This window comes from Typopeltis vanoorti, chromosome 25, assembly GCF_054136105.1.
Source record: "Typopeltis vanoorti isolate ZY-2024b chromosome 25, IOZ_Tvanoo_1.0, whole genome shotgun sequence".
Classification (NCBI taxonomy): domain Eukaryota; kingdom Metazoa; phylum Arthropoda; class Arachnida; order Uropygi; family Thelyphonidae; genus Typopeltis; species Typopeltis vanoorti.
Genome location: NC_143573.1, coordinates 26,654,760 through 26,671,119, shown reverse-complemented (window position 1 = coordinate 26,671,119; position 16,360 = coordinate 26,654,760). Strand labels below are relative to the sequence as shown.

Here is a 16,360-nt window from a genome sequence, read left to right as displayed (position 1 = left end):
AAGATATTTACACAAACAATCACACCGTCCATCTCATCAGTATCTTAAAAACGTTAACTCACAGAGTGAGAGCAATCTGTTCCAATGACAATGCTCTTGGTGCTGAACTGGCTCACTTACGCCACACCTTCTTGGCCAATGGCTATAATCCTCATAGGATAAATAAAATAACTAAATGCTCCTAAGAAACCCCTCCCACTATCCCCCATGGAGAACTATAACAAAACAGTCACCATCCCATACATTAAAGACACATCAGAAAAGATATCTAGAATTCTCAATAAACATCAACTATGCACTGTATTCGGACCGTGCATCAAATTAGCAACTCTCATCCGTTCACCCAAGGACAGCATCCCTCCTTTATCACATCCAGGAGTCTATGAAGTACACTGCTCGTGTGATCAAGCTTACTACGGTCAAACAGGAAGAACTGTGGACATCCACATCAGTGAACATGAAAGATACATCCGGCACTATAACTATGACAAGTCAGGACTAGCAGACCATGCTTTGGATACCCCTGCACACAGGATCAACTGGAAGAAAACAAAAGTACTGCACAGAAGCTTTTACAAGTCAGAGAGATTGTTCTGAAGCAACAGAAGCCTTGAAACATACTCCGAATCTCAAGAAATATGGCTGTATAAATTTACCTAAGATTTGGGAGACAGTCATCTTAAGACATAACTAATACCTGCTTTCTCTCTCATTTTTTTTTTTTTTTTAAGATAGAATGGCCACAATTTTGTTATACTAGTCCCTTTGGTACACCATGTTGTTGTAGTCTCATGTACTGTGACAAACTGTGTTTTTATGCTCTGAAGATGCTGGTTAAATATCCACAATAAGTCAATAAATAAGTATTTACTTATAATTCTGTGTTCTGATATATACCTTCAAAATTAAACAACATGCAGTTCCATAAATATAAGTTAGGTGAGAATTAAATGGATGAACATTATCATTAAGCAGGAAAGATTAGTACAGAATACTGGAAGGGATGATGGCTAGCACAGTAAAAAAGGTAAAATCAGATTATGAGAGGAAATGAATCAGCAAAGGAAATACCAGAGAGTTTATTCATCATGTGGCAAACAAAACATACTGAATTCTGATCATACAGAAATGACAAAGTCTGAAATGAAAGAGATGTGTTATTGAGTGATCATTTTGTGAGGGTGTATCATCAAGCTAGATATAATACATTGACTGATTTATGAACTTGTAGGTGCTTTGAATATTAGGAAATTTTAATTTTTATAATAATATTCTATTTAACAGGCAGAAAAGGAATACATAAAGGTGAGGATGAGACAGGTAGGAATGGAAATAGGAGTCAGGATCAGGGAAGCAGGAATGGTAGACAGAAAAGAGTGGTGTGATATAGCAGCTAGAATGGAGAATGTTGGTGCTGGTAGAATAGCCTTAAACACACAGTGATTGTTATGTTTATACACAAATGTAAGGAGCATTCGAAACAAGAGAGCTGAGTTTGTTGCATTGATTGAGACGATATGCCCAAAAATAATTGGAATAAGCGAAACTTAGTTTTCTGAGGAGGATGTGATGTTGGGAATAGAACTACAAGGATATATAATTTTCCAAAAGGATAGAAATGTGAAAAGAGGAGAGGGAGTGCTGTTAATGATTGCAGAGGACTTGTGTCTGCAAAATGCAGACGTTGATATTGCATGCACAGATTTTGAATCTATGTGGTGTGAAGTTGAAATAAACAGGTTAGTATATCTGATAGGATGCTGTTATAGACCAGGAAATGCAGAGAATACCGATTGTGAAATGTTTACTCTAATTAGTTGGACATGCAAAAAGAAGGTGATCCTGATGGGAGACTTTAATTACTGGAATATAGACTGGAAGGAGGAAATAGTGTACGGGAACAAGGAGAGCAAGTTTGTGGAATTTTTGAGAGATAAGTATCTTAAGCAGCAAGTGATTGAAGCAACTAGAGGCTTTAATATTTTGGATTTGGTGATAACTTGACAAGATGTAGTTGTTAATGAAGTGGTGACGCTGCCACTGGTTGGTGAGAGTGATCATGAGGTACTTGTATGGGAAGTGATGAAACACGAAAAGGTCACTGCCAAGAATGGATACATGTGGAAGTATAAAGCAGGTGATTATAGGAAGCTCTATAGTCAGTCAGTATCAGTACGTTGAGTAGATGAGCTGAGCGGAAAAGATGTTGACAATGCATGCAAACTCACAAGGCAGTATCTGGCAAAAGCAATGTATGACTACATACCAAGGGTTACGCGAGTAAATAGAATAGTAGGGAAATGGATGAATAGTGAAATTAAGCAAGCTGCACTGGAAAAGAAAATGTTATGGCTGAGGTACAAGGCAGTTGGTGGTGATTGGACTAGAAAGGTGATGAGCATGGTAAAGAAAGAAAAGGTGCAGTATGAGAGGAGATTGACTGGTCAGGCCAAGGTTAACTCAAGGGAATTTTTCCATTACATGGCAAGCAAGAGAAAAAATAATTAAAGCAGATTAACATTGGTGAATAGTCATGGCAGCAAACTAACAGCTGCAAAGGTGGAATTATTGAACGAGCACTTTATCAGCATATATCATACTGCTGTAAATGATGTGATGGAATATGTAGAGGAGAGGCAAGTATTAGGAGAATTGGAAGTTAAAGAAACGAAGGTATATCAGATGTTGGGTGGGTTAGATGTGAATAAGGCTGTGGGAATGGATGACATATCACTACGTATTTCTTAAGGAATATGCACCACAGTTGGCTATGCCCTTGACCTGGTTATTTAATGAAAGTCTTGCAGTTGGTAGGGTTCCTAAGGAGTGGAATGAAGGCTAAATAGTACCACTCCACAAGCATGGTTCTAAGGCAGAAGTCTTCAACTATAGGCCAGTCTGTATAACTGTGGTTGTAGTCTAAGTTTGGAGAGATTGGTTAGGAATAGAATACAGGATTGGGTTGATCAACGTAGCATTCTTTATGATGGTCAGCATGGATTTCTAAAGTGCAGGTCCTGTTTTAACAATTTAAAATTGTTAAAACAGGACCTGTTTTAATGTTAAAATGTTAAAATTGTTAAACTGCAAGTAAATTTAACAATTTACTTGCAGTTTATGATAGGGTAATGGGTGTGTTAGATAAGGGAGAATCATATACAATGATATTCTTAGACTTTACAAAAGTGTTTGATAGATTATCACAGGTTAAGTTGGTTCAAACTTCAAAGGATGGGAATAGATACTATATTGGTTAGATTATTATTTATGTACAAATTAAACAACAATGGCTCAAGCACAGAGCCCTGAGGCACACCACTGGTCACCTAATCACCCATCCTGGACTCTGCTCCTCCATACACCACATTCTGGTATCTCTCTCTGAGCCATTCTCCTGTTCATATCACCAGTTTAGATGGATCAAAAATTGGCTCTCTGATCTATACCAGCAGGTTGTGTATGATTTAGCGGTGCCTCAAAAAATGAGGGTAACCAGTGGTGTGCCCCAGGGTTCAGTTCTTGGGCCCCTGCTGTTTAACTTGCTTGTAAACGATATATCATGTGGACTGACTGAGGATCTTCAGTTATTTGCTGATGATGCAAAGTTTGGAAGAATTATAAGTAGCACTGCTGGTGTTAATTCCCTTCAGGAAGATTTGAATAGACTTTTTACTTGGACAAAAGAGTGGGGTTGTAGTTTTAATATCAATAAGTGCAAGGTGTTGCATTTTGGAGTGCAGAAATATAAGGCTGTGTACTATATTGATGGTGCCATACTGCAGGAAGTGGATGAGATTAGAGATTTGGGAGTGATGGTTGACAGTAGACTGAAGTTTTAAAGGGCATATTGCTAGTATTGCAATGCTGCACATCGTAGTGCTGCTATGATGAGAAGTACTCTAACATGTAAGGATAAGGAAGTGGTTGTGCCGCTGTATAAGGCAATAGTCAGACCACACTTGGACTGTTGTGCCTCAGAACTGGTCACTTGGTTTTCAATGTGATGTGGAGACATTGGAGAGGATCCAGTGATGAGTGACTATAACAATATTGGGACTTTGGAATACTGGCTATGGAGAGAGGTTGAAGGAATGTGGATTGTAGAGTTTTGTGGATAGGAGGAAGAGAGATGATATGATAGAGACATTTAAGTTAGTGAGAGATCCGGAGGGGATTATAAAATGAGTAGATGGTGAGAGGGGAAGAACCAGAGGTCATTCCTGAAAGTTGTGTAAAAGTATGGTGAGGAGGGGTGTGAGGGACAGATTTTTTACATGAAGAATTGTCAGTTAATGGAATGCATTACCAGATTGTGTTGTTAATTCAAAGAGTGTTAAGGATTTTAAGATTCTACATGATAAATATGTTGTCAGTTGAATGAACCTCCCATGATGAGTCTGACAACTCCATGGAGGGTTTAGTAGTAATAATAATAATAATAAAATCTTTTTAACAGAGTTAATTATTTAACAGAAGATTTTATTATTATTATTACATAACACCTCCAGGGAGTCCAAAGACTCGTCGAGGGAGAGCACCTATTCTACAACTCTCCGTCTCCACCACATCCACCAACTACTTTCATCATCTATACTAATGCCATCTACTGCCAACCACCTCCACTAGTATTTTCACAGACAATCACAAACATCCATACCCACAGCCTTTTGGCTGTAGAGCAGATACGCTAACCACTCAGCCAACCAGGCTGGTATAAAATAAATAAATTTTATTTGGTATTTAAGAAGCAGAATTTTTGATATCCAAATATTGGATAAGAGTTAATTATGTTAGAATTGTGTGAGTTACTGGAGCAAGCCTGTTTGCTTTAGCTTGGTTTTTGATAAAAAAAATAAGAATGAATAGTTTTCTTTGCTACATTTTATTACTGCTCCAAGTGAGTGGACCTCTCATAAATGACTCATCCTTCAGATAATATGCTATTCGACATTTATAATCAAAACATCACAATTCACTTACTATTATATGATGTGCAGCTATATTAATTCACAGCATTTTATTAATTTTTAAATTGAGATATCCTAAGAATGGAACAGTAGTCCAGCAGTGAAACTCTCTTGAAAATTGCTGTAAATGACTTATACCTTTCCAGTAGTATGAGGATATTTTAAGTATAGCAGATACTTAAACCAAGACACATGCACATAGTATGATGCAGTGTTCTTGAATTCAAGTTTGTGGGCATTTGTATTTTCTGTAGAAAAGCAGGTTACTTTTACTTGGGTTTGTATAGTAGTGAAACTGCAATTTCTGATCTCCCTTATCTGCTTTCATCCCTCTAAACTTCTGATTTCTCCAATGGTCGGCTTTCGATGTATTATAGTTATGCTGTTGGTTTTTGGAATGAAAACAGTGGTATGAAATACTAGAGTGGATGACAGTCAGATGACAAAAATTATATAAGGATAACAGAACCTTGGTTATGAGGATTGACTATCCTATTCTCTCAGCCATACGGCTGGTGGGGGTAGCTATATGCTACCATACTAGGGAAATGATTATAAGCAAGGTGGTTTCTTGTTGCTTTCCTTGCCATAGTATATTTTATGACTGTAGCTGTCTGTGTGTGTGTTCACTGGACTGGTTTGTCTGTTTTGAGGGATGAAACACCCGAGTCACTATGTTAACCAGTCTCATATGGAGGCCCTCTGCCTCCATATGAGACTGGTTAACTCACCTTTAGTAAAATAGATCACATAAAGATTCTTCGTGTCACTGACAGGAATTGAATCCAAGTCTTTCTGACCAAAGGGCTTTGTCTATACTGACTGAGCTACAGAGACTCTGAGGATTGACTAAAGGTATGCAATCTGCAGAGTCAAATTTAAGGGAGATTAAAAGGTGATATGATTGAGACATTTAAGCTGTTGAGAGACAATACTAGATTATTATTATTATTAAACAAGACCTCATGGAGTCAAAGACTCATCTAGGAGGTCCTTTTATCTCACACACATCTCATCATACCGTGTCTTAAACATATTCAAACTCCTTGCAGACACCACACTCTCAGGCAAGGCATTCCAATCACTCACAACTCTGCACGAAAAAAACCTGCCTCTCACTCCCCTACTTAGACTCTGCAAATTACATCTTCTCAATCTTTCCTCATACATGACATTCCAGAGGTCAGAAACTACCTTAGTCAGTCGCCTTTGGACCCTTTCCAACATCTCTAGAATGGTGAGTCTGTTACCGCGGTATGACAGAGAGGAGTTTAGAAGGAGGGCCATAATCGCAAATGATATTATGCGCAGGTTATGCGGACAGTGTGGAATTTGTGGACGTGTGGAATGAGTTTGATGGGCGAAAGGACTTATACAAGATGGATGGCCTGCATTTGAATGGACTTGGTGTGCAGAGACTGGAAAAAGTGTTGCTGAATGAAGTGAAAATGGATGTGCAGAACCAGGGAACTACCAAGGAGGGGGGGAAGTGGATATCCAGACATCAGTGAGACAGTTGAGTGTAAAAATGTATATAATGTACCTGAGCCAGCAATAAGGACAAAAAATGGGAATGGGATATTTAGAATAACGCATCAAGATAGGGGTGGGACAAAGGGAACACTGCAATTCATGTATACTAATGCCAGGAGTATTAGGAACAAGAAGGAAGAATTTTTGGCCTTGATTAGCTCTTCCTGGCCACAGGTTATTGGCATTAGTGAAACATGGCTGACGGAAGATGTTATAGTATGTTTAGGAGGGACAGAGAGAATAAAATTGGGGGAGGGGTGTTATTGATGATAGCTGATGAACTGCAGCCAAGGAGAATTGAAGTATTGCAGGATAGTGAAAGGAGCTCATTTGAGGCTATTTGGTGTGAGATTGATACTGGCAGAATAAAATATACAGTTGGGTGCTGCTATAGACCAGGTGATAGAATAGATGGTGGAGATGGTATGCATAAACAAATTGATGAAATGAGTGGAAGGAGGGTAATTATTATGGGGGATTTCAACTATGGTAACATTGATTGGAAGGAGGAGAGGACACATGTGAGGAAGGAAATGGATTTTATTCAATTATTAAGGGATAACTATCTGAAACAGCATGTAATTGAAAATACTAGGGGTGTGAGAGTGCTTGACCTGGTAATAGTATCTGAGAATTTGACTGTAATGAATATGACCATGTTGCCACCTATTGGTGAGAGTGATCATAAGGTCTTGACCTGGGAGGTGGCTAAAGGTGTGGAATTTGTGATTAAGACAGGGTATATGTGGAATTATTGTGCTGGCAAGTATGACAAGCTTAGGAGATTGCTTGGATCAGTGCCATGGCATGTACAACTGCAAGGGCTGGACGTCGATAGAGCATGGGAAGTGATCAAAGAGCATTTACAGGAGGTTATGGCTGATTGTATACCTAAGGTCAGAATAGTGAAACAAGGAGGGGTTAAATGGATGAATAACACCATTAAGCTTGAGCTGCAAAAAAAGAAACAACTATGGAGGGAATTTAAAGAAAGGGGTGACCTGCAGGCACACGAACGGTATAAAGTACAGGCCAGAAGGGTAACGAGTGTGGTAAAAACAGCAAAAGCCGATTATGAAAGGAAACTAGCTATGCAAGCAAAAGAGAACCCCAAACAGTTCTTTCAATATGCTGCAAGCAAGAAAAAAACTGTACATGGCAAAATGATTTTAAGGAATGACGATGGTAAAGAGTTCACTGAACCAGTCGATATAGTGGAGTTACTGAGTGCGCACTTTGCAAAAGTATATCATCCAGGTGGTTACGTTGAAAAAATGAAGGAACCATTAGTTTATATGGGAATTGTGATGAATGAAGTGGAGGTGAATAGTCTATTACAGAACCTTAATGTGAATACATCTGTGGGATTGGATGGTATACCGGCACGGGTCTTGCATGAAGCGGCTAATGAATTATCAGTGCCCTTGACCATGTTGTTTAATCTGAGTCTCAGCTCTGGCTTAGTCCCGAAGGCGTGGAAAGAGGGGAAAATAGTTTCACTGCATAAAGGAGGATCCAAGACTATGGTTGCAAATTACCGACCGATCAGCATATCAGGAGTCGTTGTCAAGGTCTTGGAGAAAGTAGTCAAGGGAAAAATACAGGAATGGATTGATGAAAATGAGATACTGTACAGAGGACAGCATGGCTTTGTGAAGGATAGATCATGCCTCAGTAACTTGCTCAAGTTTTATAACACAGTGACGGCTGAACTGTATAAGGATAATGGGTTTACAGTGATACTGCTGGACCTGGCGAAGGAGTTTCACAGGATACCACATGGAATTCTAATCCGTAAACTACAACATATGGGAATGGATATAGGGTTGGTGAGATGGATAGCTGGGTGGTTGATGGAGAGATATCAAAGAGTAGTTTATTCAGGAGTAGAGTCCAAAAAACGGCCTGTGACTAGTGGTGTGCCACAGGGTTCTGTTCTTGGACCACTGCTGTTTAATCTGCTCATTAACGATATAGGGAAGGGTCTAAGTGGGACAGTTCATTTGTTCGCTGATGATGCAAAGTTGGGTAGGGCGATAGTGAATGCAGAAGATGTCAAAGTCTTGCAAGATGACTTAGATAGATTGGAGTTCTGGACTAAGGAGAATGGATGTCAATTTAATGTGACAAAATGTAAGGTTATGCATTTTGGAGTGAAAAGATTAGCAGCAGTATACCACATTGGTAGAACTATACTCCAAGAGATTGATGAGGCAAGGGACTTGGGAGTGTTGGTGGATAGGGAGATGAAGTTTAGGGGGCACATTGCGAAAGTAGCTAAATCAGCTCATCAACTCACTTGGTTGTTGAAAAATACCTTGACGAGCAGAGAAAATCAAGTTATTGTACCTCTGTACCGAGCCCTGATAAGACCTCATCTCGACTACTGTGCCCAGATTTGGTCACCTCGGTTCCTTCTTGATGGGGAGGAGGTTGAGAGGATCCAGAGGCGAGTGACTAAGATGATAGCAGGTCTATGGAATGAACCATATGAGAACAGGTTGAAGATTTGTGGGTTGCAGAAACTAGTTGATAGGCGGAAAAGGGGAGACATGATTGTGACATTCAAATTGCTAAAAGGATTCTATAGGATTAATTCAGATGATATTTTTGAGATCAGGACTGGTGGTGGGAGAACTAGGGGACACCCATGGAAGCTGGGCAAGAGCGTGGTTAGCAGGGGTGTTAGAGCTGGGTTCTTTACTTTTAGAGTGGTAAATGAGTGGAATAAGCTGCCAGAGTCTGTTGTGGGTGCTATGACAGTGAGCGAGTTCAAGGCAAGGTATGATAGATACTGTGAGAATGTTGAACAGCTGCGTGAACATGATGTTTAGGGCCTCCCTCGATGAGTCTAAGGACTCCTGGAGTAGCCCGTGGTAATAATAATAATAATAATAATAATAATCTCTTCATCCTTCTGAAAACCAGGTGACCAAATCTGGGCACAATAGTCCATGTGTTGGCCTAATCAAAGCCTTATACAATGGAACAAGAATCTCCCTACTTCTACACGCCAGTGTCCTCCGCATCATTCCCAGAAGTCTTTGTGTTGTCTTCACAATTTTGGCGATGTGTCCCCTAAATTTTAGATCCTTATCCACTATCAGCCCCAGATCTCCTATTTCCTCTACTTCCAACAATATATTCTCACCAAGCATAAATTCTGCATCCCATCTTTGTTTTCCAAATTTTAAAACCTTACATTTTGCAACATTGAACTCACATCCCCATTTGCTTGCCCAATCACTCAATTTATTCAGGTCTTCTTGCAAGGCCACAACATCTTCACTACTCTTTATGGTTCGTCCCAACTTTGCATTATCTGCAAACAACTGAATATCTCCATCCAAATCTTCGCCAGTATCATTAATATACAAGTTAAATAGTAATGGCCCTAAAACAGACCCCTGAAGCACTCCCCTAGTGACTTTCCTTTTCCTGGATATTGCACCCCCATACACAACTTGTTGATACCTATCAGATAGCCAGTCTCCAATCCAATGCACTAATCTAATATCCAACCCCATCTGCTCTAGTTTGACTGTCAACTTATCATGAGGTACTCTATCAAAAGCTTTTGCGAAATCCAAGTATATTACTGTGTATCCTTCTCCTCTGTCCAAGGAAGCAGTCACTTTATTGTAATAAGTAAGTAGATTACTAAAACATGACGTCACTTTAGCAAATCCATGCTGTCCATCAAAGATTATACCATTGTTGTCAACCCAACTCTGGATCCTAGTTCTCACAAGCTTTTCCAACAACTTAACCACAACACCTGGCACACAGATAGGCCTATAGTTTGATGCTTGAGTTTGATCACCTCCTTTATGAAGTGGCACAATCTTACCCTCCTTCCACTCTTTAGGAACTTGACCCAGTACAAGACTCGTATTAAAAAATATGTCAAGGCTGGCGTCAACTCCATTTCACATTCCTTCAGAATACATGGTGATATATTATCAAGTCCCACAGCCTTATTTACATCTAGTTTACTCAACTCCCCAAACACCTCTTGCTCACTTACAGTCAGTCTCTCCTCCCCATCATCAACTGCTCTTAATCTCTCCATGAAGTCACATTCACAAGATTGAAAGATCTTTATGAACTGCTCATTAAGTATCTCCACAACACAGATTGAGATTCATATGACATTTTTCATGTAAATGAATGGGGGAAAGAAATTTGAGGACATCCATGGAAATTGTGCAAGGAATCACAATCTATTGTTGAAATTATATCTTATTATAATATCTTACCTTGAATGCTAGCTTACATTATAGCAAGATCTCCTCTTCCTTTTGTGTCTGTATATGTGTAAGTGTAATATCTAACTCTTTTAATCTATTTTACAGGCGCAGTGAAGCTGACTCTGATCAGAGTGACCATGAAGAAGAATTCTACTATACAGAAATAGAAGTGAATGCCAACAATCAGATACCCCTCTCTCCTCTTCTGAATGAGAAAGACATTAATGGTTCTAATGTGATACCTGTTCATACATCAGCACCAACTTTAAGCCATATGGACATGGTTAGACCACCACATGAGGATCCAGAATATAAGCGACAAGTGAGTTATTTATATTACATGTATTTGAAAAATTTCAGTTCTTTTAAAAAAAAAAAAAAAAAAAGGAAAAAGGCAATATACTTGGGTGTACTCCATATACTGTGTTAAAGCACCAGTTATTATTATTATTATTCCTGACTTATTATGGAAGGTCCTACTGATTTAGTGATGCATTACATCTTATTCATAACTTATTTTAATATTACTACACCCAACCAACTAAATTATAAAAAAAGATGTTTATTAACAGGCTTATGTTTTGTTGGATTTTGAAGATGACAAGGAAGAATCTACAAACAGATTACTGGTACTGCTATGGGTCCCCCTTCCCCTTTAGCTAACTTTTATATGGAACACTTTGAAGATACTTATCACAGCTACATACAAGCCTTTAGTGTGGCTACACTTTTTTGATGATATGTTTACCATTTAACCCATGGACAAAGACACCTTGGATTCTTTTGTTACCTACTTAAACAGCCAACACCCCAAAATTCAATTCAAAGTAGAAAATGAATCTAATAAATTTTTGCCTTTTCTTAATACATTAATCACCGGGTTTTAGATGATTCATTATCTTTTTCCATTTATAGAAAACCAACACACAGATGAAGATATCTATGTAAATAATCACATCATCATCCAGCCTAACAGTATGGTATTATTAGCCTTAAACATAGGGCTAGGACTATTTGATCTAATCACCTCTTTCCACCCAACTTAAATATCTTTGTCATACTTTCCTGGCTAATAATGATAACTAATAATTAAGGAATTGACAGCGTATATTAGATATATAAATTAAATAAACTTTAATATATACTTTCCAATATTTCGGCAAACGTCACGTTGCCATCTTCTTGGGAACTTATTACAAAGACAAGTGCACACAATTGTGCACTTGGAATCATGGAATCAGCCTCAGCCCTTAGGAACATGCCAAACCTCAACAAATTTGGATGCATGAGACTACCCCAAATTTGGGAAATATTTATCAGAAGAACTTCAGCCCAAAGGCCAAGAACTACCAATATAGCCCGCCAGGGGGCACCATCAGGACTTTAGGAAAACGTTAACTTCCTAGCTTCGGTTCTCATTTGCTGTTATGTAGTGCTTGTGTGCACTTGTCTTTGTAATAAGTTCCCAAGAAGATGGCAACGTGACGTTTGCCGAAATATCGGAAAGTATATATTAAAGTTTATTTAATTTATATTTCTAGTATACGCTGTCAATTCCTTAATTATTAGTTATCATGTATAACCAGCGTATAAGCCTCTCAACAAGAATAATGATCATCCACGGAGATTCCTTCGCACGCAAGGCCCGCCATTATGGAAAACTGAAGCTAAAGTTATCCAGACAACTTAACTCTCTAGCATTCCTAAAATGCTGCTGGGATAATCAAGTCATCCCTAACTGTGTTAAATTTAAACACCGCTTCGTCTCACAGAAAGCTCTCTGTATCTACAACCGGGCAAGCCAGGCTTTACTTCGGGAGCAAATTACCGCTACACGCGGTTCCCTAGCCGTCATAAACAGAGCTTTATTAGCGCTAGAAAATGAGCTTTCACATACGCTTAATCACGAGCTATGGTCAGTCCTACATGACGTCTCGTGTACAGCGGCTAATAAAGAATTCGAACAAATACGGAGCCGACATATCAACAAGTTTGATAAATTAATAAAGAACTCGGCGTCCAAACCTAAACTACAAACCAACACTGTAGTTAACCTTTCTTCAGTTAGCCTGAAGCACTCAACGCTCTGTCACGTGGTCATAACTTCGCCATTGCTCCTAAGAAATTACCGGCTGAGGAATTAATGATCCAAATTGAACGTGGGATTCGTCACCTCCCAAACCACATCGCCAACGATATCAGATTGGATGTAGCCTGTGTTCTCACAAAAGCAAAGCCTCTGAAATCCAACTTATCCATTAGTGAATACAAGTCACTACAAGAATTGAAGAGAAACAAAGAAATAGTGATCACCAAAGCGGATAAGGGGAACGCCACTGTGGGACTAAATCTTAATGACTACACAGGTAAGCTCAAGGCTTTACTATTAGATCGATCCACTTACCTCCCTATTGAATATAATCCCACCAACTCTCAAATTAGAAAACTCCATAGGCTCCTTAAGAAGGTCACTTCTTGGCCTGTGGAGATTACCAACAGATTGAAACCCCTATAACTCTAGACCCCCCCCCCGCATATATGGGCTCCCAAAAATACATAAAGATAATGTGCTATTACGTCCCATAGTTGATGGCATTGATTCCCCCACTTACAAACTAGCCAAGCATTTAGCCAAAGCGCTCTCACGCTATACTGGCAACACACCATCACACATAAAAAAACTCAGCCCACTTCAAAGCCAGTATAGAAAACCTTACACTCCAACATAATGATATAATGGTCAGTTTTGACGTCTCCTCCTTATTCACAAATGTCCCCCTCAAAGAAACCTTAGAGCTAATCCAAGCTAAATTTCCTCCCGATATCTCAGCCCTATTTCAGTTTACAATGAACTCAGGCTATTTCGTTTGGCAGGAAAAATTCTACAAACAAATAGAGGGAACAGCCATGGGTTCACCACTTTCCCCACCCTTGGCTAACTTCTTTATGGAGACTTTTGAAGAGAAAGCCTTAAACTCAGCCCCACAAAAACCTACCATATGGCTTCACTACGTTGATGATGTGTTCGCTATTTGGCCACATGGCCCAGATTCAGTCCAAACAACCAACACCCTAGAATCAAGTTCACCCTAGAAAAAGAGGCAAACAATAACCTCCCCTTCCTAGACACACTAGTCACCGGCCAACCTGATGGAACCTTGGTTTTCTCAGTTTATAGAAAACCCACCCATACAGGCAGATACATTCACCAACAATCCCATCACCCCCCCCCTCACAACAATATGGAGTTATTAAGACACTATTCAACAGGGCAAAAATAATCTGTTCTAATGATCAAGCCCTAACTACTGAACTAAATCACATCCATGACACTTTCTCAGCCAATGGCTACCCCCCCAAAAGAATCCAAAAAATACTTAAACCAGTTATCCACAACCCCCCCCCCTTCACAAAAAAGATTACTCTAGATCCATCACCATTCCCTACATCTGAGGCACCTCTGAAAAAATCAACAAAATCTTAAAAAAACATGACTTGACCACCTGTTACAGACCACATAGAAAATTGGCATCCCTTATCCGCTCCACTAAAGACCAACCACTTCCCCTAGACCTACCTAGTGTATACCAGGTCCCTTGCAGCTGTAAACTGTCCTACTTTGGCCAAACAGGCAGGACAGCAAATATCAGAATCTCAGAACACAAGGATTACATCCGATTTCACAAGTACAGCCACTCTGGGCTTGCAGACCACGCTCTGGATACTCTCCACAGAATAAGATGGAAGAAAGCCACAGTAATAAACTACAGCAAGTTCAAATATGAAAGACTATTCATGGAATCAGCCTCAGCCCTTAGGAACATGCGAAACCTCAACAAATTTGGATGCATGAGACTACCCCAAATTTGGGAAACATTTATCAGAAGAACTTCAGCCCAAAGGCCAAGAACTACCAATATAGCCCGCCAGGGGGCACCATCAGGACTTTAGGAAAACGTTCACTTCCTAGCTTCGGTTCTCATTTGCTGTTATGTAGTGCTTGTGTGCACTTGTCTTTGTAATAAGTTCCCAAGAAGATGGCAACGTGACGTTTGCCGAAATATCGGAAAGTATATATTAAAGTTTATTTAATTTATATTTCTAGTATACGTTGTCAATTCCTTAATTATTAGTTATCATGTATAACCAACGTATAAGCCTCTCAACAAGAATTTCCTGGCTAATGGCTACAGCTCCTCCAAAATATATAAAATACTACACGGCCTTCTTACTTACCCCTTCTTTAAGACACAAGAACAAAACACCCCTCATCCTATTCCCTATGTCTGAGATACATTTGAAATGATAGCCAAAGAACTAATAAAATATCACCTTTACACCACAATTCAAACACCATGTTAAATTAGCAACTCTGGTCCATTCTCCTAAGGATAAACTCCAATTCCTGGCATATCCTGGAGTGTATAAAGTTTCATGTCACTGTGACTTGGCCTACTATGGACAGACAAGATGATCTGTTAACATCTGCCTTGGAGAACATAAAAAATACATGTGCAACCATTATTTTGGCAAATCTGGACTGGCAGACCATGCTTTGCACACCCCTTTATATAGGATTAGATGGAAGGAAACAGATATGCTTTATAGAAGTTATTACAGGACAGAAAACATTTTTTTTAGGGTAAGCCATGGCTATGAAACATTCTCCTAACCTGAACAAGTATGGTTGCATTAATTTGCCAAATATTTGGGCGACTGTTATCTTAAGATCAACTCCTACATAGCTGTAATACTTCATTCTTAACGTTAGTGGGTGCCAATTTAGGATTCCAGATCTTTTGTGTGTTACAATTTGAATTGTTTCACTTACTCATTGTTGCTTGTTAACTGTAGCATGTAATGTGCTCTGAAGATGCTGGTTTGAAATTCAGCAAAATATAAGCTAATTAATAAACATATTTTATTTTTTTTATAATTTAGTTGGTTTGATGTTGTAATACCATCAAAATAAGTTATGAATAATGTTCAACACCTAAGCTTATCTATTGGATTGTATTACACCTTAAACTCATTCCCATGCTGTCGGTATTTCCTCAATTCTCCTGTAAATCTGTTAAGATGCATGTAGCAGCTATTCAGCACTCACTCACTCACAGTTCTTCTTTCACTACAAATTTTTATTCCTCTTTATTCCTTCCTTCTGTTGCTGTCTTTGGAACAGTTGCTTCTCTTATATACACCCAATTCTCCATTTACACAGTAGATTGATTCCAGAAAAAATTGTGTAAATGAAAACCATGTAAAAAAGAATACAGTGCATATGAAAAAATAGAAGAATGGTTCCAAATGTGAAAACCCGATACGAACAATAAGTTATTTTCAAACAAAACATACATACATATGTATTCTTGGTCTTGTACTTGGTCGTAATGATACATTTTAAAGAATAAATTTTAAATGACTTTAAACGAGATAAAATTTTAATGATAATGATACAACTAGTTTCAGCCTTTTGCAGCCTTCTTCAGATATCCACTAAAGGTAGAACACAGTAATAAAAAATTGAAGTTACAAAAAACTGAGAATTACAGGCAAAAAATGCAATACATGATTGACACAAAAACGTTGTATTTTTCAAGTCGTTCTATC

General features: G+C 38.8%; 1 protein-coding gene across 1 annotated transcript in view; it reads left to right on the top strand.

The window, feature by feature from the left end:
* Glut4EF (Glucose transporter 4 enhancer factor) overlaps window positions 1-16,360 on the top strand; it is a 332,547-nt gene that overhangs the window by 264,945 nt on the left and 51,242 nt on the right. The window contains exon 5 of the mRNA XM_090414696.1: window positions 10,856-11,065. Within this exon, the coding sequence (XP_090270822.1) occupies window positions 10,856-11,065 (210 nt within the window). The remainder of the gene's footprint in view (window positions 1-10,855; window positions 11,066-16,360) is intronic.